Below are 26,734 nucleotides of genomic sequence, written 5' to 3' on the forward strand. Positions count from 1 at the left end.
AAATTTCAAATATGAATCCTACAAGCACCACACTACAGGAGAGACAAGTGTCTAATATGACACTACAAGCACCAAAAAAACAAAAAGCTTTTGCCAGCTTCAGAAAAATTTCTGTTAGTCTTTTATTTACAAGACACCCCTCAGTCCCCCGAATTGTTTAGCAGCTCAGGTATGCCACCTTTGAGCTTGATCACAATTGATTAGTCTTTAAAATAAGTTTTACTTTAACAAATCCGAAAGAATATCTCATTACATAAATCTTTTTAAAAATAAGCTATTGTTTTTCTACAGTCATTTCAAGAAAAAAAAAAATGTATAAAAGGAATGTGTCCCTTTCCCCGGAGAAACTAAACAGAGCACATACCAGCTGATAAAAGGTAACTCTTGGACCACCATCAGCAGCAATAAACCACCAAGCAGCAGCACCCACTGTGGCAGCACCAACATAACCTTGAGGAAAACAAAACTTTTTTCAGTGTTGTGAACTTTATGCAAGAGAAGATCTCACTTGCCACACCTGAACTTCTACTTCGAAACCTCCAAGTACTGAAAAAAAATAGACTAATTTATCTAAAAGATACATCTAGAATCTAATTAAAAGTTTCCGATGAAGTGGTAGATGTCTTACTGATGTTATGCAACTATAACTTTTTCTGCCTCTGTTGTTAGCAATGAACAGAAAAAGTTACCGCTTTACCATTCTATCATGGCATTGCCTGCAAATACACAGAACAGTGAATCTCAAAATAGAATACCAATTCTACAGATCATCTATTGCTAGTTTTCAGAACTTGAGCAAAAGTTAGACATTGATTTCAAAGTGGGCCTCAAAAAATCTGCACGCTGTAGTTAAGAGAAATAAGAAAGCTCTTACTACTTACATCCAATAGCTAGGTAACGGAAGAATAGCCATCCACTGATCAGTGGCTCTTTAGGGTTGCGGGGTGGCTTATTCATGATATCAAGATCAGGAGGATTAAAGCCCAGAGCAGTAGCAGGGAGACCATCCGTCACAAGGTTTACCCATAACAGTTGGACAGGAATTAGAGCTTCAGGAAAACCCAGGGCAGCAGTCAAGAAGATACTATAAGAAAACCCACCAATTATAAGCTTATTTTTGTGAACGCAAATAAGTTCTTTAATGCTTAAGATTAAAGTATCCTTTCTGTTCTCTCACATGGAGTTATCCATTTTGTATCACAAACAGCATTGAAGTTCTTAATGCTTTAAAATATACAAAAAAAATAGGGCAAGACAAATGCTGTATTATATTCTGCTCAGGGAGAAAGTATGCTTTGATGTAAGCAACAGTTAGGAGATCAATACTTACATTCTGTGGCACTGGGGCAACATTTCTCCCCAGGACATGTAAGAGACTTTCTTCTGTAACTTGAGGTTTAAGTTACAGAAACATTTAAATTGGATCTGTGGCTATGTTATCTGAAATAACAGATCTTACAAGATTTTGTCCTCTAATTTTTACAATTAAGTTCCACAGAGAAGCATTCCAAACACAGAAGTAACTAAAGCATCTTAGCCACCTACTGAGTTAGAGTATTATATGCAACGCAACGCTCAGCTTTTGTGCTATGCTAAAGTTCTCCAGTAAATGCTACTGACCCTGGAAGTATACAGACCTCATTCCACACAGTCAAAATGAGCTACTACCTGGAGAACGGAACCTGTTTCTCTGGTTTTAGTGAGAAATACTGGAAGTAAATAAATAATAGACTCCATCATCACTACTCTAGCCCAAAGAAAACACCTGAAACTTACCACACAACTTCTCCAACATTGGAAGAGATCAAGTAACGGATGAACTGCTTCATGTTGTTATAAATTGCACGTCCTTCTTCCACAGCAGCTACGATAGTCGAGAAATTATCATCTGCTAAAACCATTTCAGAAGCAGTTTTAGCCACTGCAGTACCAGAACCCATAGCAATTCCGATTTCTGCTTTCTTCAATGCAGGGGCATCATTGACACCATCACCAGTCTAAAACAAGAATTTAAAGTTGAAGAAGAGCAGACACTTTTATATAGGACAAGAAAAGGATTTCACATCGCGTCTGGTATTTTAGATCAAATCACTTAAGCACAGAACTATTATGAGATGGAGTTCAGGAAAAAGCTGAAGTCCTGAACAAGGCATCAGTCTGACAGGGCATAATTTAGGTTTAAACACAGTATCTGCCTTTCAAATCAAGTAAAAAGTTCAATTCCTCACCATAGCTGTAATCTCGTCAAAAGACTGAAGAAACTCCACAATTTTAGACTTGTGGGAAGGCTCCACACGAGCAAAGCAACGGGCATGGTGGCAAGCATCTCTTTGGGCAGCAAGTGAGAGCTCATCAAATTCACGGCCAGTAAAGGCTTTTGTAGACACATCTTCATCTTCCACAAAGATACCAATGCGTCGGCAAATAGCTACTGCTGTGCCTTTATTATCACCAGTGATCATAATAACTCTAATACCAGCTTGTTTACACAGCTTTATAGACGAAGCTACTTCAATTCTTGGGGGATCCAGCATACCCACGCAGCCAACGAAGGTCAAATTGGTCTGAAACAATACAGCACTGAGTTTTAGCACAAAAACCTGTAGACATCTGACATTAGCAAAACAATCATTTTTATTTGCATGCTAAACATACATCTCAGTGTAGTGACCTTTGTGTTTACTCCCATTCCCAATATTCTATATTGAGCAACTGGACACTGAAGCCTATGTCAACTTGATGTTTGGCCAAAGCCAGTGTATTATGTGTGATATGCTTGTTGTTTTCATTCTGGAAGGATTACCTGTTTTGTTATGCTAAATTTTCACAGCACTTTAGGTCTGACACTTAATTCAGAGAGTGGGAGAACCAAAGTGTCACACATCTATACGCATATTGACAAGTACGAGGAGGTGAGGCAGCATTTGGTGCTTTCGGAATCACATTGCTACGTGGTACCCCATGCATGAGAGGCACATGGGAGGACATAGTTAATTCCGAGAGCACAAGCATACACTGAAATGGGATCCTACATTTTTAAGTCTTGCCTCAAATACGTTCATTTCATTATCTGTGATCTAATTGTTACCCTTGCAAATTCAACTTACAGTCAAGTTTTTCTTTTTCATGATCAGAGCCAGCAGCACAGTGCGCAAACCAAAACTCACCAACTGCTATCACGCCCCCCAACACTCCACCCCAGCCCAAGTCCTTGATACAGATTTCATTGGAAAATTACAGAGTAGCTAAAATGATAATCATGGACAGATTTTTCACAGACAACAGTATGGAGGAGGGGAAGTAAACCCGATCCTCAGAGCACAAAATGGTAGTGAGGTTTCATCATAAAATCCCCAGAGGTCTTCGCAGTTGAGCAGTGTCAAACTAAAAATCATTGAAGCCGAAACCACAATGCACTTTTGGGAAGGTTTTTCAGTCTCTGAAACAGTTTATGCTGTTATGACCTTCAGGACTGTATGCATATATGCAAAACAGTATAACTTGTAGGTGGCTTTCTAGCTGATTTCTCCTGCTTTTAGCCAAGTGACAGCATGTATAACCAGCCATCAAGAACAAATGCACATTTTGCTTTTAAACCCAAAATTAACTGGTGAAAGAAAAAGGTAGACAGTTACCAGAAACCACAGAATTACCAGACAGTATCCTTTGAATTTCTTCAAAGCTACATACAATCTGTTCTATAAACTGATAATTCCCTCCATAGATGTGGCTAATTGTGTCTGACATCAAAAACACCCAGTAAGACATTCTCAGCATTAACTACCTCAAGAAAAGGGTCAAACATAAGGAGTCACCAATCCCCAGTTTGGGAGAGGAAGAAATGTTAAAAGGACATTTAACTAAAATTACCTCGTAGTTAATGAAGTTTGAGGAGTCCTCAAGATTCATTTCTTCTTTTCTAGGTGGATTGTCATGGGTTGCCAGAGCCAAGCAACGCAATGTGTCTCTACCAGTTCCCCACTCTCTAATAACAGACATTATTTTCTGCTTAATTCCTGGGGTCAATGCTACTTTAGCATTTCCAACACGGACATGCGTACATCTGTCAATTACACCTTCAGGAGCACCCTTGCAGAGGCAAAAAAAGAAATCTTAGTTAAAAAATTCCTTTCCAACACAGCATTTGCTTACACTAACAAAGTTCTTCATGTCCAAGCAGTTTGGCCACAGTTTCTAACGTTACTGTGTCTTTGCAGCCATTCCATAACTGCACTTCTCTAGCATGGAACCTACCTTAACAAACATCTTACTCATGGACGTGCGGCTTGGTTTGTTCGGTGTACAATAGACAGACATAGACTTTCTGTCTCTTGAGAATTCCAGAGTGAATTCTTTCTTCATAAGTTGTTTTATCACCTTTTAAGACAACAGCGTAACAATACGTTTTAGATAATATACGTACCAAAACTTACTCCCCAGTGAATTCCAGATAAAAGAGTACTGACCGAATTGCAAGCATTTGCACGTTCAATTCGAGAAAGTCCTTTCAAGTCTGTGTCAAATACATTCATCTTTTCAACCAGACAGGTAAGTGCCGTTTCTGTAGCTTCACCCACTTTTTCATATACTCCCTTAGCCTTTAGTTAACACAAAGCAAACAAACACAAGAGTTTACTTTAACCCTCAGCTGGAACCTACTGGAGACAAAGTTCAAGTTTCGCAATGGAAAAAAAATGCTTAACAAATCTTAATATGGCTTATGAAACAAGCAAAACTATTTTTAAAAAGCAACTTTGAGGAGTTTAATTTGTAGAAAATTTCAAGCCTTTCCTCTCAATACCAGCAGAGAATGACGTCAGTATTTTATCATGTAGTCAAGTCATTTTGAGATGTAGCAACCTTAAGGAGGCAAGGCAAAGCAAGAAAGCAGCAGTGCATTCTACACAGCAAGAGATCTCCAAGTTCCAGATTACACTTACTGCCTGGCTTAAGTTTCCTCAGTGTTCAACAAATAAGTCATTCCCAGAATTAATGCTTAAGAAGACCTAAATACTCTTCCTTGAATAGAAGGGGATTTACCACTGAAAGGTATTACATAGACAGATGAGAACAAACATTTATCCTCATTCTCACACTCCCCTCTGTTCCAGGATATTTCCAGGATATGTACTTACTTCATTGTAGTCCAATGAGGAATCATTGCAGAGCGCACAGATCGTTGCAAGTTCCACAAGGCCATCGTACTGGCTACATTTAATAAGTTTGTCATCTTTATGCCTTCCCAGAGGATGAAAAAGGGGGAAATTTACATTAGTTATTTAGAATTAGCATTTCACATTTCCCTTCTTTAAACCCGCTACTGTATTGCCATTTAATACAATGCTTATTAAGGACTTGGAACTACAGAGTTCACCAGAGAATCCGGATACCTTTAAATAGATATGCAGTTATTAGACAATAAAAATAAATTTAAGTTTATCATATAAATTTGATAAAGGTGAAATCTGAATTTTAGATCAGACAAATGAACAGCACAACATTACCGATGAAATTACTACCTGAATTACAGAACCTTATCTCCTCCAGTGACAGTCATACAGCAACACAGAACAGAAATAAAGAGCTCAGTGAAAGAAGAATCTGAAATCAGTATTACAGCACGTATGACTTGGAGGGGAGTTCCAAGGAAAAGGATATTGCTGGACACATTAGGAGCTTAACTTCCTTAGTCTCACTGCACATTCTGCAGATTTACTGCTATGCATGAACTGGACAGGCAGTAGATTTGGTCTTTGTTATTTCTTAAAAATTAATCTGTGCTCTAGGCGAATCTCCTAAACCAATAAAAAGCTAGGTCATTTCACAACACAAATTCCACTAGCAAGAAAAAAAAAATACTCTTTTCTAGTATTTATATATACACTTAATGATGAATATCTGAGCTCTTTAGGAAAGCAAAGGTACATTTTCCCTAAGTAGTATACCCTTCAGGCATCACAAATAAAAGGAACTTCTTTGCTTCCACATTTAGAAATAGATAATAAATGAACTAATTTTCTGTAGCATCAGCACACTTCTAGAGTAAACATAAAGGAACCATAAAAAGTGCTCAATGCTGTTATTTTTACCAGAATCAGCAAGACAATTCTCTTGTACCATCTCTTATTAAAGCCCTCAAGGAGAAAAATGTTTGAAAGAAAGAAATGGATCACTGCTCCATAAGAATGCTTAACACTGCCTATGACGTCTGATTATGTAAGCTTTTTGTTCAGCCTCTTGTAGTACTGCAAAAGAAATCCAGCGTTGCATAATAGCGTATGAACAAAACACATCTTAAAAATAAGTATGCTTTAAAGTTCCATTTTGCATATAATCCTACAGTCATAAGCAAAATTTAGCAGCTCTAAGCCCTTAACTCTTTAAAGTTCTCGGCAGCTCTCAGTTTGTCCCATCATCTGTCACAGCTGGTACATCCTGCTTTCACCTGTTCTGAACCCTGCAGACAACCAGCATATTTGAATATCCCTAACTTGTTATACCAGCTTTCCCCTGCCTGTACCTTATCAGCAATCACAACGTCTGAAGTAACACAACTACACATGGAGTCAAAGTTGTGGGGTCAGTTCTAGGTGAAGCTTTTTCTTAAGCTTCAGGTTTTTTGATTAGCTAAAAATGAAGAAATGCAGTCTACTAGCTTTTGCTGCAGTTCTTACCAATCACTGTTACTTTTGTGGTCTCGTTTTGCAAACCAGCACGCACATTGTCAAACAGTTTAGAGCGTTTTGTCAGGCCTCAGGACACAGTCTCGTAACTGAGAAATCAGTCACTAGAAAAGTTTCAGTCACTACAAAATGCTGTGTACATGAACGCAGTGCTACTCACACACTTGTTCACATTTCCCCAGTTTCAGCAAGTAAAAACAGAACATTAACATACATTGATGACACTTCTTATACTCACATTTGTCACCTCACTGAGTTTTATTATTTCATTTATCTCTAGTTCTTGAGAGAGCAGCAAAAGCATAATAGCTAGATGCTTTTCAGGATCTAGAGTGTCACCTTGTCTAATTCTGTCTGCTGAAACAGAAGCATAAGCTTTTGACAGCAATTAGCTTTGAAACAAAAAGAGACTTGGGGAATTAAGATTTCCAGCTGCTGAGAACATTAATTTTCATAGCAGTTAAGACCATAAAGAGGGATAATTGCTACTGAGATTGGTGAAGACTGCATGAAGTCTCAGGCCTGTATGTGAAACTCCATAAGGTCGAGATGTTTAAAATAATTGAATCTAGTTCTACTTTACACACAGAATTCTAATTCTGTAAAACTGAAGTGATAAAAATACGTGAAAGACTGGCCAAATAAAAGGAGCAGGAACAACCTGATAGAAGGAGGCTCTCTCCCTCTAGAATCAGAACCCTAAGATTCTAGATGCTCTCAGGATGAACCATCTATCCCACTAGGAGAGACCTGAAACTGCTGAAGTAAAACATAAATGGATCATGCCTTTTCAAAGCCAGTGGCTTAGTACCAACTCAGATGCCACAGGCTGAGACAAACACATACACTACCCAAGTACAGAAGCATCAAGCCCCACAAACTGCTGAGGGCAGGACAGAGGAATTTACAGTAAATTCAAGAAAACTTCAGCACATTCATAAGATACTTTAAGAAAGTCTTCTCTGAGGCAGTTTACACTCTCACTGGTTGAGTTTTCAATTACTGAGTATTATACACATCACTTTGCAAGTCTACAGTAACAGTCAGTGAGTAAATAGACAAATATTTAACACTTACACTTCTCCCATTGGAGCATATGTTGAACCAGTTACAGTAAATTCATTCAGAGAACAGTTATCTCCATCTACTCTGTCCAGGACAAACATCTGAAATTAGAGTTAGAAGTGTTAGAAGTGCCTTTGAAAAGTAATTAATGCATGAGATTTAAACCTTAAGTATGCAGGTACAAGAAGCAAGTCCATGTTCAGTAAACAAACTAGACAAAACCAGACAATACTTTGAACTTCACTCCCATACATGTTTGAACAGCTCCTTGTACTGAAGCATGAAGTACAGAACACAGCATTTCAGTTCAGATCTTATTTGAAAACTCAATTGTGGCACAAGTAGATCAAAGAGATGAAAAAAGTCCTATAGAGCGTACACTTAACTTCAGCTATTAGGACTAGACTAGCTCCCAGTCCTGACTGTGCCTAAGTTCTTCCTTGGCTTCAGACTCAAATTAATTCTCCTGTGTACGCTTGAAGTAGCAGTTCCAATCAAAAGCAGCACAGGACAGCTTGTACACTGATAATTCTTACCAAAGCAAAAATACAAAGCATCTACAAATAACAGAAGCTTTTCTATGCAGCAGGTAAGGTTTGAGGCAAGAGGCAGACTACAAGTTCCCCTTAAAATCAGTCAAAGCATTTCCTATCCTGTTTCTCTAAGTCATTCGCAATGACTTAATCTACAATCAGTCTACACTGGTTGATTAGAACCATTCAGACAGCTCAAGTGTCCCTACAGCACAGACTGAAGTTATTTTCAAATGAATACACTAATTTGAAGGATGCATTTGTGCTCTAAGACACATGCATCCGTTCATCTGTCCTTTGTTTCCGTTTTCGTTCTAGGAGAGCTGCAAGCAGATTCAAATCAGTGAAAGTGGAGATAAAAACGTGGCACCTCAAGTTGTCATACTCTACCAGGACTAGCTGGTAGTAGAGGAGAAAGTTCTCATTGATTGATAATGTATTTTAATACAACTTCTTAGAAGTTGGTTACTATGAGCCATTTTGCTATACCTCATTTTAATATCTTCATTTCCCCTCACTCTGCTGCCTTATGTTTTAGGCAAGCATTCACAAAACACAGCCTAATATTTAGGTCTGCAATGTCTCAAGTCCCTGTAATCTTCAAAGTAATTTTAAAAAACTAAAAAGCTAAACAAGCAGATAAACGAACATCATAAAACAGAGTAAACGTGTTCTTGTCTGAGATAACAGGACAGGAGGACATTAAAACAAGACTTAAAATCTTCTCCTAAAGAAGTGTTGCTTTTGACTGAAATATTTAGGAAACATTTCCTTTGGACACTCAGGAATTACTACTTAACATTACGAAAACTGTTAACTGCAAAAGGGAATTACTATTGTAAAAATGCTTCTTAAAAAGCTAGATAATCTCTCTGCTTCAAGTGAAGCTGAATACACATACTGGTTACAGATATTAGGATTTTGCTGTGCTTCGCAAAGTCAAGCAATTAAGGTTTTTCTGTAGCTGCCTGACCCGGTAAGTTGTACTGCTAGAGATGTAGAATATTTAGCCCTCTGAATCTAAGGAGTAGAGCATTTGGGTTTTTACGTAAATACATCTGAAGGTTCTTAAATGAGTTAACCATGAAGCCTTCTGCTTTTGGCATCTTCATTTTTGGCAGCTTGCATTTGGTGATGAAAAATCTCTGCAAAGACTAGGGCAGTTATGCAACTCTACTGCAAGTAACCTCCTCTGGAATACTGATGAGCAGCTGCTTTGTGTCTCTTAGGTATAAATACTACAATACTGAAGCATGTAGAATAAGTCAACCACCGATTAAAAAGAAAAATCAATCACATGAGAATAAAGTGGTTAAGACTTAAAAACTTCTGCCAAAAATACCAGTCTGTAGTGCGCAACATTTACACATTTGGAATTCTAACCCGATGTAATGACTGAACAAACATTTGATATCATAAATTTGCTATGCTGCTGAACATTTACAATTGTGAAAAGAACTTAGTGTTTTCTCCATAAAATTCCTACTCAGAATATCAAGTACATGGGAAGCACGGAAAACTGGCAACACAACATGTGTTGTATTAGGTGACTAGCTATAAAAATCTCAATCAGCACAAGAATGAATACGAGCAGAAAGGGAGGTGCACACATCACTTATGCTTACATAAAAGCGCACCATACGTTGAAGAGGACCCTGGCAATGCAGCTGACAGGGTCAACAGCACCTCAAGTTGCCAGATTAGTCATGCACACTGAAACCAATACAGGGATCTACATCAGAGCAACAGCAGCTAGCAACGATGACCAAAAAAAGGTGGAAACAGTAGAGAAGATAACTCAGACCATCCAAGCTACTGCTAGTAAACCTTCTACCTTTTTCTCATTGCTAAGCTTCTCCACCATCGTAATCTTCCTACGAAGTGAATGTTTTTATACTTCTACACATCCTACCACTTTCTGAAACTGGACAAATCATACTAACTTATCACCAGTATTCTGACATGCTTGCAGAATGCCCATAGGAAGCTGCTTTCAAACAACCTTTCCTTCCATCAAATGCGGGTACAGCTATTTTTGGCCATGACTAAATAAGGGAAGAGATAAAAGCCTTTAAACACTACACACTGGCAAACTGAATTAAAAGTAGAAGTTTATCTTGGGAAAATAAAGCAAGATTTTCATGATATGAGAACCAAAAAAATCCTGATCAAAAGAATTCAAACAACGCTGACTATTCAAACTGAATGGCTGAGGAGAGAAAGAAAAACAGAGCAAGCCAATTCAACATACCCTGCAGACTGACATCTGATTCGTGGTCAGGGTACCAGTCTTGTCAGAACAAATAACTGAGGTGCACCCCAAGGTTTCTACGGAGGGAAGACTTCTAACAATAGCATTCTTCTTGGCCATTCGGCGGGTTCCAAGAGCCAAGCAGGTGGTAATGACAGCAGGCAGACCCTCGGGAATAGCAGCAACAGCAAGAGCAACAGCAATTTTAAAGTAATAGATAGCACCTCGAATCCAGGAGCCACCATGAACCGGATCATTGAAGTGACCAATGTTTATTATCCAAACAGCGATGCAGATAAGTGAGATGACTTTAGACAGCTGCTCTCCAAACTCATCCAGCTTCTGTTGGAGAGGGGTTCTCTCTTGTTCAGTAGCCACCATCTCATCACGAATTTTGCCAATTTCAGTGTTTACTCCTGTTGCAATAACCACTCCCATAGCTTTACCAGCAGCAATGTTAGTACCCTAATGTACATAAAGGGAAGAGAAAACAACTTGCATTCAAACCGTAAAGTTTCCTTTAATAAAGAAAACATAAAACAACACACATTTATACAAGGCCAGACTAGAGAACGTTTGAGTTAGGATATGGAAAAGGAAGAAGAGAGGAAGAACGACATTCCCCCAATATATGCAAGAGAATATTCCAGCATAAAATAATTCCTATTTACAAATTAGGCCCAATACGAACCCATACTGGTCTACTATAAGCATCAAAATCAAACCCAGCTGCTATGCATTCAGTACCTATGTCTACAGACATCTTAAGTGGGTTTCTTTTGTTTTAGCCTGGCAAGAACCAATCCTAATTATGTTATTTATTGTGAGTAATAGACACGTTCTGTGGGATTGTGTGAACATGTTTAACGTGAGCAAGAAGTTAGGTTTTCTACAGGGAGTTCACCAACAGTAAGAGTTATTTCAGTGTCTGAAAGGCATTCAACACTTCCATGAAACAAATTTCAAATCAACTCCGTATTTCTGTTTTATCAAGCTAGTTCTCAGTTTTAGCAACACAATAGCACAATTCAGGTACACATTCTTATCAGTCTTGAGAACAATTACTTTAGAAAGAGCAGTCATTTAGGCGCACTTTAAAAGTGCACGTGCTCCAACCTTCAAAACTTTCTTGTAAAGGACAAAAATGAATTTCCTCACATAAACTGGTTTCAACAAGCATCTTCCCTAAGGACAGCTTTCATTAAAAGTTACTTCTAACTTTTATTTCATTCCATTTGATGCACATGGAGACTACATACATATGGCACAGAGAATATAGCAAAGTCATATGGCCTTTAGATTCAGGCTTTAAATTCTCCTCACTTTCGTTTATCAGCTTATCTGTATTGTTTTGTATGTTTTAAAACTTTCAAAACAACTTACAGAAAATAGCATGTTCTTTTTGTCTTGGTTTACAGCACGAGGATCAGGTACAGGGTCAGTGTGCTTAATAACAGAGACAGATTCACCTAAAATGAAGATAATAGCCTTAAGAAGAGATTATACATGTATCATCTTGAGTCCTGTAGGGAATCAAAAGTTATAATCTTCAGTCCTAAAAAGACTGTGTGTGAAACTGCTTTCTTTAAATTAATTGCTTAAGTAAAACAGGAAATAATTCAACTGACCAAAGAACTGAACAGCTGGCTTTTAATGAAAATAAGGTAAGATTTAAGTAAACATTTTATAGAGTTAGAAATCAATGAAGCATAAACCATGTCTTTTAAGAGACATTAAAGTGGTCACATAGGTAGTCACACCACTCCTTATTTTAACCTATCAAGATCTACTGCATCAAGGATGACCTCTCATTATTTCACCAGGAAGTTTCTACTTCAGTGTTGTTTTGTGCTTCTCATGCATTCATGAGTTTGTTCTCTATGCACTGGAAGAGTTACATTCTCATTTAAATAATTACATGTTACCAGTTATGCATCTATTGGCAAACCTTGATTTTCTCTTTTTAACGCTATGCAGCCATCTGTCAGTTAACTCCTTTAGCTGGAAGCCTTCTGAAATCTCTTCCATAAAAACCTTCAATGTCTCAATTTCCATAAACATCACACCGGAATACAAAGCTTCTTTTCAGTAAGAAGAGATGTTAATTACTACATCAGATTTCAAAAAGAGTGGTAACTCAGTGACTGATGCTAAAAGCATACTACTTAAGCATACTACTTTTTGTAAGCCCAAGAGAGCCAAAGCTTCCTACTTTTAAAAGGTTTGATGAGCATCTTAGACTGTAGTCCTGTTTTACTAATTAGAAGACTCAAACATCAATTTAAAATAGGCTCAAAAAGTGTTTTCTTTTAAAAAAGTAAATATTTTCAGTTATTTAAATAATGGCAGGGAATTCATTATTCCCCTTATGCAAGCTTCCAGTTGACTACTTCTACTTCTTCCAGTTCTGATAGCTTTACAAACACAGAGTGCTTACATTTTCTTATGCTAAACATAAGTAAGCTTGACCAGTCTTGTGCTATTCAGGATATGTACTAAGAAAATTTGCAGCCTGTTTTTCAAGACAAATTTAAGGATCAAAAATAAATTTTTGATGAATAATTTACTGTTTCAAAATTCAGAGCTAGTTGACATTTGTTATTTATACTACCAAAACAGGCAGATAGATCTTCATGTTCCAGCTGAGAAAACTCTTATAACATGCTTGGTTGATTCCTAGCTTCTTTCCTATATTCAGAAGTACCGTTACTTTGTTTTGTTTTCAACTAATCTGCAAGCGCTCTAAATATAGCTCCTGCGCTTGAGAGCTAGTATCAGAAAACACATGAATGTGCATGGACAGGATTTCAGCAAATAAGGCTTTAGTAACAGCAATTTAACAGCTGCCTGTATTTTAGAAGCTCTTGTGAGAGAAAATTGGTGTTACAGAAGACATTTAGCAAGATTTCCATACTTTCATATTCAAGCAGTGACAGGATGTTCAGACCTAGAAGAATGCATAAACTAGGAAAGAAATTATTCCTCACAAGATTCCTGTGCTTCTCAACTAAAAATATCAAAAAGGTATTATAAACCTCAGAAAAATATTCACCCCACAAATGTGAACACAAGTGACAATGTTAACGCATTCAACCACTAAAATTTAAGTAACTAGATCTGAAATATACTGCACTTAAGTGCAACATTGTACTTCTATAGCTTCTGGCTCATCCATAGGGAAATAGTCTATAGTATTCTAGAACAGTAAAAAGTCACTTCGAAATGTACGCGTAGTTCTCCAAAGGTCACAGAACTCATACCTGTGAGAATTGACTGGTCTACCCTTAGAGTTGTAGATTTGATAGATGTAATCCTTATATCAGCAGGAACCTTGTCTCCAACTACAAAGAAATTAATAAGACAAAGTTAGCATTTGTTTTTTGGTGAGATTTCTAACCAAATTACTATTAGCTTTATCAGCCAGGAAAATGAATTTTCCAGTAAATGTTTAGGTGATTAAGATTATTAACAGCTTCTTAAATATTTTGTGGTTCTCAATACTCTCATTTTATGAGTATCCAGTATATACTTTGGAAATTGTATGTTTGTCTTCAAGATCTCTACACCCCATCAAAGAAACATTTTTGAAAATCACTATTTTGTATTTCTAATCACATGACTACATTACAGCGAAGGGAGAACATTCTCAGGAGAAAGATAACCAATTTCAGAATACATAGCTACAAATTTTGGTTATTTATAAGTTGAATCAAGTTTCCTTTTCAGAAACTGTCCTGGCCAGTTTTCTGGTTGTTTTCTTTATGCACAAAGTCAGTTTTCTGTTCTCCAGAGATCAGAACATTATCCATGTTTATTTAGAAACTGCTTATGCAGATCTGCTCTTTTAAATGTTTTCCTTTGAATACTGCCAGATATTTAAGAATTGAAAGCTAAATTCAGATCATGAACTAGCTTTACTTCTCATTAATGCTACTGTATGAAATATACCACAGTCCAAATCCCCATAAAATCTTGGCAGAACTCTATGCTGTGTTTGTCATACATTTCTATTTTCTAGAGCACAACACTGGATGAAAATAATAATAATAATAAAGAACCACCTCCTCTATCAAGTGTTTGAGATACCAAGGCAGCAGATGGTAGAACAGTTAACAGCACACTCCTAAAGATGGCAGAGTGATGAAGTCAGCTGCCAGAGCTGCATGGCCAGTTTTGCTCCTGCATCTTTATCATCCCACAATTAATTCTTCCATCTTTCTACTTTCTCTTATCTAGAGCTTTTCCTATTTTTGTAAGGAAAGTAAAAGAACTAAGCCTCACTATTTTGTTACTACTTCAAATAAATTGTTGCATGCAAGCAACTTAACTTGCCACATTTCTGACTGATGTTTGAGGGGTCTACATTCACACATCAGCATTTCTAACAAATGCATATAATCACGTTTATTCCTAACGTGATTTTAGCAATGCAGTTATTCAAGTGTTAAGTTCATTTTTATTATAAAAGAATGCATAGAGACAAGGGAGAATACTTCAATAACTAGCTAATAAGAGATGATTTTCTCAGTAAATGGACTGTGTCCCTGCAGTAAAATTAAAACAAGCTGCAATTCCTGCAGGAACTGCTTATGCAACTAACAGCAATAATGCACGTTAACAAATAATGCCATGAGAAAGTCAGCAATGGTGTTACAGCCTTCAAACATACAATCACTCAGACAGGAAAGCTAAGGAACAAAATGCTGAAGAGAATTAAGTGCTACTTTGAACATTGAGTAAATTTGCACCACGTGACTTTTTATAACATCAAAAAAGCCCCAACCACCATTAAAACCAGCAGAGATCGAGCAGTTTGGCTTGACGATTTGCCCATCTTTTTATAAGCGTGTGTATAAGAAGGGATCCCATAAATAGCCACAAATTGTCTTTTTGTATCTTTATAGCATGTGAAAACTAATTTAAGCCACCGTGCCCTTGAGCAGCAAGAGAAAATAGCATTAGACGAACAGTGACCTCAGCCAAAAATGGCAAAAGTATTCAATATGCTCTCCTGACATCGTGGGGAAGTTCATATGCAGACATGTAATTGCAGCTGGTTTTCAGATATCACTGAACAACAGGCTAATGCCTCAGTGCGATGGGGCATAATGCCTGTCAATCCACGTACACATTTTTGTAGTTCTTACAGCAGCTGGAGAGCTACGGCCCACTCCAACACACTACCACATTTGCCAAGACTATGCTCAAGTCTTCATTGCTTCTTAATACAAAAAGCAGCTGTAAACAAGTACCTTCAAGTAACTGGACAGAAGAGTGCACGAGTCATCTCCCAGTGCACTACTTCTGAATAGCTCTAAATTGTTCAAACTCAAACACAATATTCCTAAAAATTTGATGTGCCAGGAGAGACTACTGCTCTTGTAGATTGATATTCAAGCAACAATATTGCCACAAGAGCTACTCACTATTATTATTGCCTCTATCATCAGAACTGAAGCATTTAATGTTACAATACTGCTGCTTTTAAGTTTATCTCAACAATTTAAGGTAAGATGCATTATATTCCCTCACCATCTCCATTTGAGAAGGCTGGAGTAAAACATTCAAAGTATTTCCAATATGTAAAAAAACAACTTTATATCAGGATCTATTACAGAACTATTTTGAGCAGCTCTCTGCAAAAACAGCTATGACACTAAGGCATTTATGGTCTCAAATACACTTTAATGAGCATAAGTGAAACTTACTATAGATAGGAATTTATCCTATGATAGACAGGAAATTCTTTGGTGAGCAGACTAATGCAGATCTCATCTATAAGTAGAAGGCTTTTTTTCCATATACTTTAACTCAAATCAATCTCATGTTGTTTTGTGATAATAAACTATTTTAGACCACAGAACAACTACAAGTATTACCCAAAGCCATTACTTAGAAGACAACAAGAAATTAGGAGAATGTGTATTTGCGTTGCTTAATACAGAGCTGCTACAGTTTAGATAGTCTAACTTTAGATAATCTCATAGCTTTAAGCCTAAAAGCACAAGTCAGTTACAGAAGTATTTTCATCAATTATTTTTAACAAATTAAACTTGGAACGGTTTTAGCAGGGCTTGGTTCAAATCATTACAGCTTTCCTCACAATCCTTTTGTTCATGCACAAAATAGCATTTTAGCATTATAATGCTGAGCTTTATCCCACAAAGAAATCTTAAAAAAGCCTAGTCCACGTGAAGAGGCCAAAGAAAGCCACTTATTTAACTGCATGTGAGTATATACTGTAGCATATGATTTACAGTTTCTTCTCCTTGATAGAAACCGGACTCACATTTAGTTGCGATACAAGTTAAAGGTATTTTAAACAAGCCACATTGCCTCACTGAAAATATGGACAATTAATACCTGAGTTTTTCAGCTACTTACAACTACCTAGCAATGTTATCTTGATTACACCTCAACCCCTAGCCTTTCTTCTGGAGTTCAAAGCTCCCCACTTATCTGACTCCTCCCAGTGCCATGGCAGCATTATGGGTCAATTTCCACTCTTTGTGTGTGCAATCATTTACATGTGTTCAATTTAAAGCCTACTTGGCAAAGGAGCACACTTCAAGTAAAACAGGTGCCATTTGCAGATGTGACTGCAGTTCCCTAAGGAGGGCTTCCTCATGAACAAAAACCTAAATGAAAAACCAGCATGCAGGCTGCCCAGCTGGACTTGGGAAGTGACCCTGAATGATTCAAGTCTTCAAACTGACTTCAAGCGTAGAATGCATTGAGTCCTAATCTAACACCTCGCTGTGACCATGTCCTGGAACGATCAATTCATTATCAAAATGTTTAACTTGGAAAGTGGTAAAGGGGTATTGGTTCTCAAGATAGCAGTAACGCTAAACATTTATTTTCAGAACTGTCAGAACACAGAGACAGTTACTGGGAGACTCCTACAGCAGAAATGCACTTAGCATGCTGAAGCCTATGGTTCCAACAGCCCAGGAAGCTATGAAGTGATGAGACATGTTCTATAAATCATGAAGTTAGAGGAAAAAAAAACTAAAGCCATCAAAAAAAGATGAGTATTATTTTTTTTGCCAAAACATTAAGGGTTAACAACCGTTTTCTTTATCTGTTCCAACATTACATACTATTATGGGTACAGTTACTTAGGCCACTTTTCCTAATGAGATCTTTAGCCTCTTAAAGAATCTGTTATTTCAAAGTCCACTCTTGCCCAAAAATAGAGTTTATCTTCTAAATTAGAATACATACCAGTGGGGAGTATTTACTAATAAACTGCCTATGAAACTGAGGTAATTGAAACAAGCAATCAAAAAATCCCTACAGTAGAGATACCACCACAAGATTTAAGAACTGAAATGAGCAGGCTTAAGTAACACAATATGGGACCCTAGACAGAGCTGAGTATTGTTTCTGCTGGACAGACAGTAACAATTGCAATTTACATCTGAACGTAATGAACTGCTTCTATCTGGAAGTTTATTTGTTGCAGCGTGATTTTGATACTAAACTTCTTTAACAAACTCAGCTTAGCTCATCTTCTTCCCTCTTCACATACTAGTCTTCCTCTCACATACAGCCCAGTCTTCCTATTGTGTTTGACCACAAATTTAACCTGTTGTTACAGGAATAAAATTTAACATTTCCTATATAGGGCATAACAAAAAATGCTATGAAAAATCAGAAGCTCTTCAAAACAAGAAGTCCACCTACTCTTTCATACAAGGTCAGAAGCATCAAGTTATCAAAATGAGGAGTGACTGTGAAATACACTGTAAACCTGAATTTACACCCAAAGACGGTTAGGATGGATTTCTTTTCAAGAAGATGTAGACTAAAATAGTGGTCCCTTCAGTTTTAACCATACTAGTAAAACAGCATTTGTTTTTACTGCCAAGACAGCAAAACAACATATTCTGAGTCAATTTTTTGCATTGATGACACATGCTACAGATTAGAGAGCATTCACAAAACAGCCCTCTCTACCACATGCTGTTCTCCATTCTGGACAGACAGAAGTTATCCTTGGAGCTTACTGCACAGCGCATGCAGAGGTCTAAATATCCAAACCTAAGAGCTGTTAGAGGTAGAAGAAAAACATCATACATAAGTTATTCATGTTGCATTTTCATCAATGACAACCAAGGAGACAGGAAAAAACAGTAGAAAACTCAGCTTTCTGGGAGCAAAATATTTCAAAGCCAGAACTAAGGTTTTTATTTAGAAGTATATAGTGTATTGAGCAATACATAAGACAAATCATTCCTATTCTAATGCTTCCATTTTGGAAAATCATATTTGAATGTCAGTCTTTCTGAAGAGGGCACCAGAACATTTAGTAAGTTGTGCCAACGTGATACCCAGCCTGTAAGTCTGCACTTTTTTCTAATCTGACTTGGTCTAGCTTCAGCTTTTAATCAGTGGATTTATTTATAACACCGCCTTCTAGATGGAAACTCTTGTGATCAGCCTATTAAAATATCTAATAGCAGAAAGAAGAAACCGTTACATTAAGCTTCCACTTTTGCCAGATCAGGTAGAGCAGCAGGTGACATTTCCCCACCAAAGCTGAAATCCCATTTCCAAATCTGACTGCATTTGGGCAATCCAAGAACAACCAGTAAGCATTCTGGAAGTGCAGCACAGCACCAAAGGGCAAGTTTTCCTTAGTCTTAAAAAAGGAAAGGCTTGCTTTGCAAGGGTGATTACGGTATTAGCAGAACATTATCTTGATGATCAAGTATTTTGTTCAGTACTACTTGTATTAAAACCCCACTGCAGTATCAGTTCTATTCAGAATATAGAACACCAGATATACTACGAATACCAACAATTAAAATAGAATTACAGTCACTGTTTTTCACTAACAGTTCAGCAACTCCAGAGGAAACTGCTGTAAGAAACAGGAAAAAACAAGAGAGTAGTCTGTTAAACTTACAAATGCATGCAGTGAGTGACACGGGTTTAGGCTGTGCCCTGAGTTGAACCTCATGCATAACCACCAACGTGGTAATGATGTCAGTGGAGTACCGAGTGAAGTTTGGACTGCACTCTTATCTCAGAACTGCCTCTGATGTGTTAGAAGAGTCCGACAGCCAAAATGTTCACCACAGCCCACAGATTTATGTACTGTGCATACATGTATTTATTAACCTGTTTTTATTTCTGTGTTTTTTTTTCTGGTGCAAAAGCAGTACTTTATGGAAAAAGCAAAACAGCTGGTGCTTCATTTTTACAAAGCAAACCCAACAACTTGCACTAGGCAAGAAGAAATACCTACAGTTGATTTTTCCCCCCATATCAAGAGCTGCTTTCAGCAGTATGCTTTTAGGACAGTCACCAGAAGGTCAACACTTTGGACTGAACTCTCACTCCATTGTGTTGTAGCTGTTTGGTATGCCACCCTCACCCATTCCAACTACTTCTCCACAGAAAATAAACCTGTATCTTTAGCACTGAAGATCAATTCTAGTCATTAAAAAAGTTAAATGCAGAGAGCAAGTTGCTTTAGAATAAATTCTGCAAAAATCAATGTCTGCTGTTCATACTACATGGATAACCTGTAGCTCCTTCATAACCACATTGGAGTCTGACGTAATTCAGTTCAAGAATATTCCTTCCCAACTTTAATGCCAAAATTCACCTTCCCTTAATTATAAAGTATTTATGCTTTAGAAAGTATCTTGAAATATTCTGCAGTTGGAATTAAAAGCCTTGGAAAGCAACACTTGCATACTTTATGCCAGGTATAAACTTAAAAGTGAGTATTCAAGCATATCCACCAATTAAATAAGCATCAATTTCTGGGAAGTCTGTGTATTTTTAAGCTGTTGAGTACTTACAGATGTAACAGTAGATGACAGAAACCACTATTCAGCATTTCAGGGAAAAAGGGACTACTATGACTCCAGCTTGGTCACTTACAAATTACGACTAGTGAACATCCATTTATTAAATCACAGAAATCTAATTAGATACACCATCTAAGCCAGAACACTTTAGACAGGATAATGCAAAAAAGAGAACAAAATTCATTAGTGTGCTTCTTTTATAATTAAGCAATTTGCAACCAGTTTATCCCAACTTGTCAGACTGGGCTTCATATAAAATTTTAAGAACCAAAGCCCTGCTGTTTTAAGTTTCTCTTTAAAATATTACTTTAACCAAGGCAAACACTCAAAACATCAAAGGGCATCTTTAATCTATTAAGGCAGCTGCTAGTTACCAATTTAGAGTGCATCCTCCAATAAACTTAAGGTTTTAGAGCAGAGTGGTAATCCATTTAAGACAGGCACACAGAGAAGCCATTTGAGGACAGCATCTGGACTTTTTTTTTTCACTTCATCAATTCTAAGAAACAAACAGCGTAGCTTAGTAACCCTCAAACACTACAGTTCTGAGAACTATGCCCCCTAGAGCTCTGCAAGCCAATTTAAGGCATATATCCCAAACCCCTAAACTCCAACTCCATCCCACAGATTTCCTGATGATTATACAGTATCTTTTCCACTGGCTCTGCTGAGGCAGATGTGGAAGAAAAGTTTCTGAACATATACAGTTAAGCAATTCATGTCTGCATAGTCTCCAAGCATTCAAACCATCAACTGTCTGCTGGTACACCTGCAAAATTATAGCGTGGCATTTATGTCGAATGTTAGCTGCCAGGCATAATAACCAGTAATTGCTCATCAAGTGCTCCACGGTGCCTGCGTGCACACTGATTCCCAAGATAAGCATAAGACAGTGCCCCTCAAGAGATAGATGGCCTAATCTATTTCAAGGTACTCCACATTTACTGCACAGTGACAATGCAGACTTGCAGTTTCCCCCTATTACTTCAAGTCAAATACCCCAGCATCCATCTCCCCAGCTGACAGAACAATTAAAGGAAGTATCTTCACATAGCTTTATTTTAGAAGGCCAAGAGGCATAGTTGTCTATGTAATGAACACAGTCAAGCTCCATGGAACAGCCTAAGGAGCCAAAATAAAGAGTAATCTATTAGCCATTATTGTATTGTCTTTTGGTTATGTTTAACTGCACAGGTTACCTTTAATGGCTTCAAAACTACAAGACAGACCAAATGATTTTGGAAATGGTTCAATGCTACTTATTCTCAGAGAACTCTTGCGGTGTAAAGAAGCAAATATAAAAATGTATACTTCTGCATGAATTGCAATACCAATCCACCAATTCCTACAGCAAGTTCTCTCTGCATCAGACCCCAATGTAACCACATCAAATTAAGAAAACTGTTATAGCATTAACTGTTCTGTAATAGAAGACCTTTAGAAAGTTCTTTAAAATTAGATATCAACACAGGGGAGAAACCTATCACCTGGTTATTTACACCACTCGGTTGAGAGATATTCGCCTGGACACACAAATGTCATTGGCACTTTGCCTAGAATTCCATACGCAGATATGTATCCTAGTATGAAGTGCTCCGTCACTTCCCTACATGGTCATCTTTTTGCAAACACCATGTCAAAGGCCATCACAATACTCTTGCGCTTGAGAGACAGGCATGCACACACTCTCCCTCACCTCCAGGTCTTGACACTAAAGCTGGTACATAGTGTATTGCTCTTCTCAACTTGCTTGGGAGCTTTTCTGAGTTTGATATGATTAAAATTTCATCATTGTCTGACTACAAGTTAGAATTTATACTGTTTCAGTATCATTGTTCGTATTACACTGAAGCACTAATTTTCTGTATAAAACAACCACATGACATACTTAATATAACACATATAGTCACTTTCATTGAAGATGCAACTGACTACTTACCAATGTAAGAAAAATGAGTGCTTAAAACATGCTCAGGACTATTTGACCCACCAGATTAAGCAAGTGTTTTAATTAGTAAGTACTTCTACAGTCAGTCAACAGGCTAGACTATTTATGTTAAAGGACAATCACAAAAGTTGGGCAATTTTGTTTTCCTACTAAGCATACTAGTGTTTTGTTGTTTTTTTTTTTTAAATCCATTCCACACGCAAACTATCAGACACTGATCTACAATCAGATTTTAAAATAATGCAATAGTTCCCCTGTGAAAAATAGGGTACCATGCTTGATAAAGACGGCCTAGCAATATAGACATTCTAGTCAGCAATTTATTTCCAATTCGTTTTTCTCCTTCAGACAAAGATTTTCCAAAGAGATGTCTAAAGTCACAAGCAATTGATTTTATTGATACTGACAACACACAGCAATGCAAGTAAAGCCTGCACATCCCCCAGCTGTTTTACATACAACCTGAGCTTTGTCTTTTTCTGCAAGATGAAAATGGGATTTCTCTGCCGCTTCTGAAATAACAAAGAATCAGTTGGGAAATTTCTGTGCTCTAGACACCTGTCAGAGCAACAAAATCTAGCATTTTTCCTTAGCTGGATACCCCAAACCTGTATAAAATACAGTCATCAGTTTGCTGTTCTACCAATACTCATTTAAGTACCCCACAAAAATCAATATACTCCCATGATAAACTGCTTCCAGGACTATCAGTCTATTGCAAGCACTTAAAATTGGGAGAAAGAAAACTTCAGCTGCTTAAACAACATCTCACTGCAGAACTCATGGATTTAAACTGACTGTAGAATACAGTAATGGCGAGGTAAAACAGCAGAGTAAGTGACAAGGTATCATAATTCACCCTTTATTTCAGCTATCAGCACTTTGTATTTGTACTTGTTCTTCACCCACGGACACTAAGAGCAAACTAGCTTCAGCCTTGATGCGATTCTCACTCACTTGAAGTCACCTGAGCCAGAGCTGCCGTAGCTGAATCATCCTGTGCACAGGACTGAGACTCTGGACAGGGCTTAGCAAACATTAAAGTTTCTCAAGGAATGAAAGCTGGGAAGCCAGCCAACACCAACTTCATTTTGAGTGCATACTCTCTCTGCCTACTAATTAAAACAGCAGGATAGTCAATTTTAAGGGTATATATTTATCTCCACCTTCGACAGCTACCACTTCTAAAAGCAAAGGAAGGCTAGGGGAAAAGAAGTAGTTTGATGTACACCCTAAATTGCTCCCAAAGGAGCAATCACTCAGCTAACAGTTGATAATGACCTACGAAATATGAGTATGCAATTACTCCTGACATTTAACAAGAACCACCCACTTTTATCCGGGAAGAAATCAGAAACAAAGTCACTGACCACTCCAATTTAGTGAAAGAGATATTGCTGTGGCATTATCACCAAAGTGAAAGGGTTTTACATATTCAGTTCATACTTCCATTTTTGTACTCTTTCCAGACAAAGATACATCTTTTCGGACAAGTCTATTGAAAATATTGATGCAAGAATCAAATCTTTTGATCTTGGACTTTATTTATCTATTTTAAAAAGAAGCAATGAAGGCATGGGGTTCAAATGCTCACAGTAGAGAACAGGATGCTCTACTTTATTTAATAATTATTCTATTTGCAGCCTCCTGTACAGCAATACATAAAAGAAAGACGTGCTAAGGCATTATCAAAGATGAGAAACCAATGATGTCACATGCCAGGCACATATTAGCTGAGGACAGAGGAAGACATTTGTAACAAGAAATTGAAAAAGGACTGCCACTGCAAGCGTAAGAGTTGGAAAAAAATTCAAATTAAATTACAGCTTTCTTTATCTAAAGGACAGAGTGTGACTAAACAAAAAAATCTCTGCATTCCAAAATTTCAGTCATCACATTTAAGAGCAAGGAAAAAAATTTGTGATAGAAAACAGACAAGTTACATGATAGTCTGAACCCAGACTGCCGAAAATGCAGTTTTAGAGTAGTGACAAGTGTTTTAAAACCTGTACTCCAATTAAGATGCTTTGCTTTTAGACCTGCTAATTAAACTAAGTGGCAATTTGAAAAACAATCCCCTCAGTGCAAATGCACATTTAAAGTAATTACAGATGAACAGGAGCAAGGTTGTTCTTTATGTGAAGCATATACTTAAGATTTCTCTAAGAACTCCCCCCAGGGCCTCAAATCATTAAGACAAGGCCCCCACAACAGTTTTACAATACAAACTAATACATGTATGTATCACATAAATGAGCCTTACCTGCCACTTCTACAATATCACCCGGGACGATGTCCCTTGCTTTAATCCTTTGAACACTCTTTCGGTCTTGTCGATATACTTTACCCATTTCTGGTTCATATTCTTTAAGAGCTTCAATAGCATTTTCAGCATTTCTTTCCTAAAAGACGGAAAAAAACATGCAATTTAAAGAGCCTCCAAGGTAAGGAGACATAAGTATGTCAGACCCAACTTTTCAAATGCAGTATCACACGAATACTACTGACTCAGCTCAGCTACATTTATTCACAACGAAAATTGTGTGACCCATCCCCTTATGAGGTTGCTGACTGGAAATCATTACAATGTAATTCAGATATTAGCTGACTTTTAGAAGCTTGATGCTGTTTATTCAAACTCAGCAGTATTTCCTATCAAGAAAATCCTTTATGTCTTGTTACAGGGAGGCTGCACAAACTGTTCTATGTAGCAGTGATTTTTTTTTTTTCATGTCAAAAAGCATCTGTCAGTATATCCACGAGTTGTAATCCTAGTCTTGTCTCAGCTGTACCAGCTTACATTCAAACTGGAGTGGGCTAGCAATACTGAGTTTGATTTACTAATAGAAGTCAAGAGTCAAGTTAAGATGCTCAAAGTTTCCCCAACAGCATTATCATCAGTTTCATTTCAGCAAATTAAGTCATGCTACAGTGAAATTTAGGCACACTGACAAGAAGCTTCCCCAGATTCTCTAGCAGCTTACAAACTTAGATGAATCCCCACACACAAGTTTTTATTTCCACAAACACTAGCACAATAACTTTTCTATCTCAATCGCAGTTTCCTCAGCTTAACACTACCAGAGATTGCTGTCAATGCAGTGATGCTACCCAGAGATAGGGCAACATAAAAACCAGCAGCCTATCATTACTGCTGCTCTGTCTCAAGGAGGAATAACTTATTTCTCATTTTCCCACTCAATTTTCAAGTACAAACATCATACAGTCCTGAAAATGCAAAGGGTACAGCTAGTACACCTAGTTTTTAGAAAGTCTTCACTTCAAATACATACCGGCCTTTCTAGACGATAAAAACTTGACCCAGCATGTATCAAAACAGACACTTAATCCTCAGAAAGTCCAAGGTTGAGGTATGAGGTGTTTCCATACAACAAAGCAGCTCACCAAAGCTACCTCGAAGGACTTCTGTTTACATGGTACAGCTCTGTGCCAGGCCGTGAAGAGGTACCAGTGCAGGTCCCAAAAGCTGTAATACTAGCCTCATATTCCACCAGGAAAATTGATTCTGCTCCTCAACAACATAATGCACGGAAAAGTAATGTCAGCATTAACTAAGAGTTAACATCTCAGCATCTTTGACCATATCTTTTTGCTCCCAGTTTGCTTGATTTGAAGGGTAGAGGTACGCTGTCCTGTCAACCACTTAAGTACTAGCAGATGGCGCTTTGGGAAATGTGCACATGGAAAGAAAGGTTGAAAAGGGCAGAGCTAAGGCAATGACTCAGTTGCTCATGGTACCTGTAGAAACAGATACAGTTATGGGTGGAGACTACGTACTGTGACTTTTTTCCATGCCCATTAAAACAAGGGAATGAGTCATTTAATCTGTGCAGCAATTCTGTTTCACAATTAAGTTCGCTGCATGTAGATGTATAGATACTCTCTGCACACTTAGCACATCTGAAAAAATTGGTTATTCCCTACAAGAGTTTATCTGACTACACAAGCAAGTTCCCAAACTATACGGATAGCTTTACCTTAGATTTCAGGCTTCAGATTGTGTGCAGAATTGTAACACACAGTTTCAAGTTATTAAAAATTAGTTCTTCCACAACTGCTTTATACAAGCGACACTTAAGCGTGCACTGCTTTCATTCTTCACTCTACATAACCTCTGCACCCATTACCAGCTCTAGCTGTTGTGCAGCAAGCAGGATTCTGCTAGAAAAATCAATCTGCTACTTGTGTTTGAACAAAGCAAAGAGTAGAAACACATAGCAATGCCACGGAAAGACACTTCTGGTGGTTAACAGTGTTTAGGCTCGACTCCTACGTGTTTTAACATGCTAAGAGGTCTCTCCCTTAGTTTTCATTGTTATTTCGGAGAGCATTATTTGTTTGGTTTGTTGCGTTGTTTGTTGTGTTTTGCTTTGCTTGTTTTTTTCTAAAAAAGACTGAAGCCTGAC

The 26,734-nt window shown here is 37.6% G+C and overlaps 1 protein-coding gene across 2 annotated transcripts in view; it reads right to left on the reverse strand.

Annotated features, from left to right (window-relative positions):
- The window catches only part of ATP2A2 (ATPase sarcoplasmic/endoplasmic reticulum Ca2+ transporting 2), a 44,707-nt gene that overhangs the window by 7,676 nt on the left and 10,297 nt on the right, over window positions 1-26,734 (reverse strand). For both annotated transcript variants that reach the window (XR_014684331.1, XM_084491403.1), the window contains exons 5-17: window positions 24,571-24,709; window positions 13,793-13,873; window positions 11,916-12,001; window positions 10,533-10,997; window positions 7,761-7,849; window positions 5,136-5,238; window positions 4,467-4,598; window positions 4,255-4,377; window positions 3,871-4,089; window positions 2,229-2,564; window positions 1,777-1,997; window positions 882-1,084; window positions 365-450 (exon numbers count right to left, since the gene is read on the reverse strand). Coding sequence is in view for 1 of the 2 variants with exons in the window: in XM_084491403.1 (XP_084347529.1) it covers window positions 365-450; window positions 882-1,084; window positions 1,777-1,997; window positions 2,229-2,564; window positions 3,871-4,089; window positions 4,255-4,377; window positions 4,467-4,598; window positions 5,136-5,238; window positions 7,761-7,849; window positions 10,533-10,997; window positions 11,916-12,001; window positions 13,793-13,873; window positions 24,571-24,709 (2,283 nt within the window). In the remaining variant the exon portion in view is untranslated. The remainder of the gene's footprint in view (window positions 1-364; window positions 451-881; window positions 1,085-1,776; window positions 1,998-2,228; window positions 2,565-3,870; window positions 4,090-4,254; window positions 4,378-4,466; window positions 4,599-5,135; window positions 5,239-7,760; window positions 7,850-10,532; window positions 10,998-11,915; window positions 12,002-13,792; window positions 13,874-24,570; window positions 24,710-26,734) is intronic.

This window comes from Aythya ferina (genome assembly GCF_964211825.1).
Source record: "Aythya ferina genome assembly, chromosome: 17".
NCBI lineage: Eukaryota > Metazoa > Chordata > Aves > Anseriformes > Anatidae > Aythya > Aythya ferina.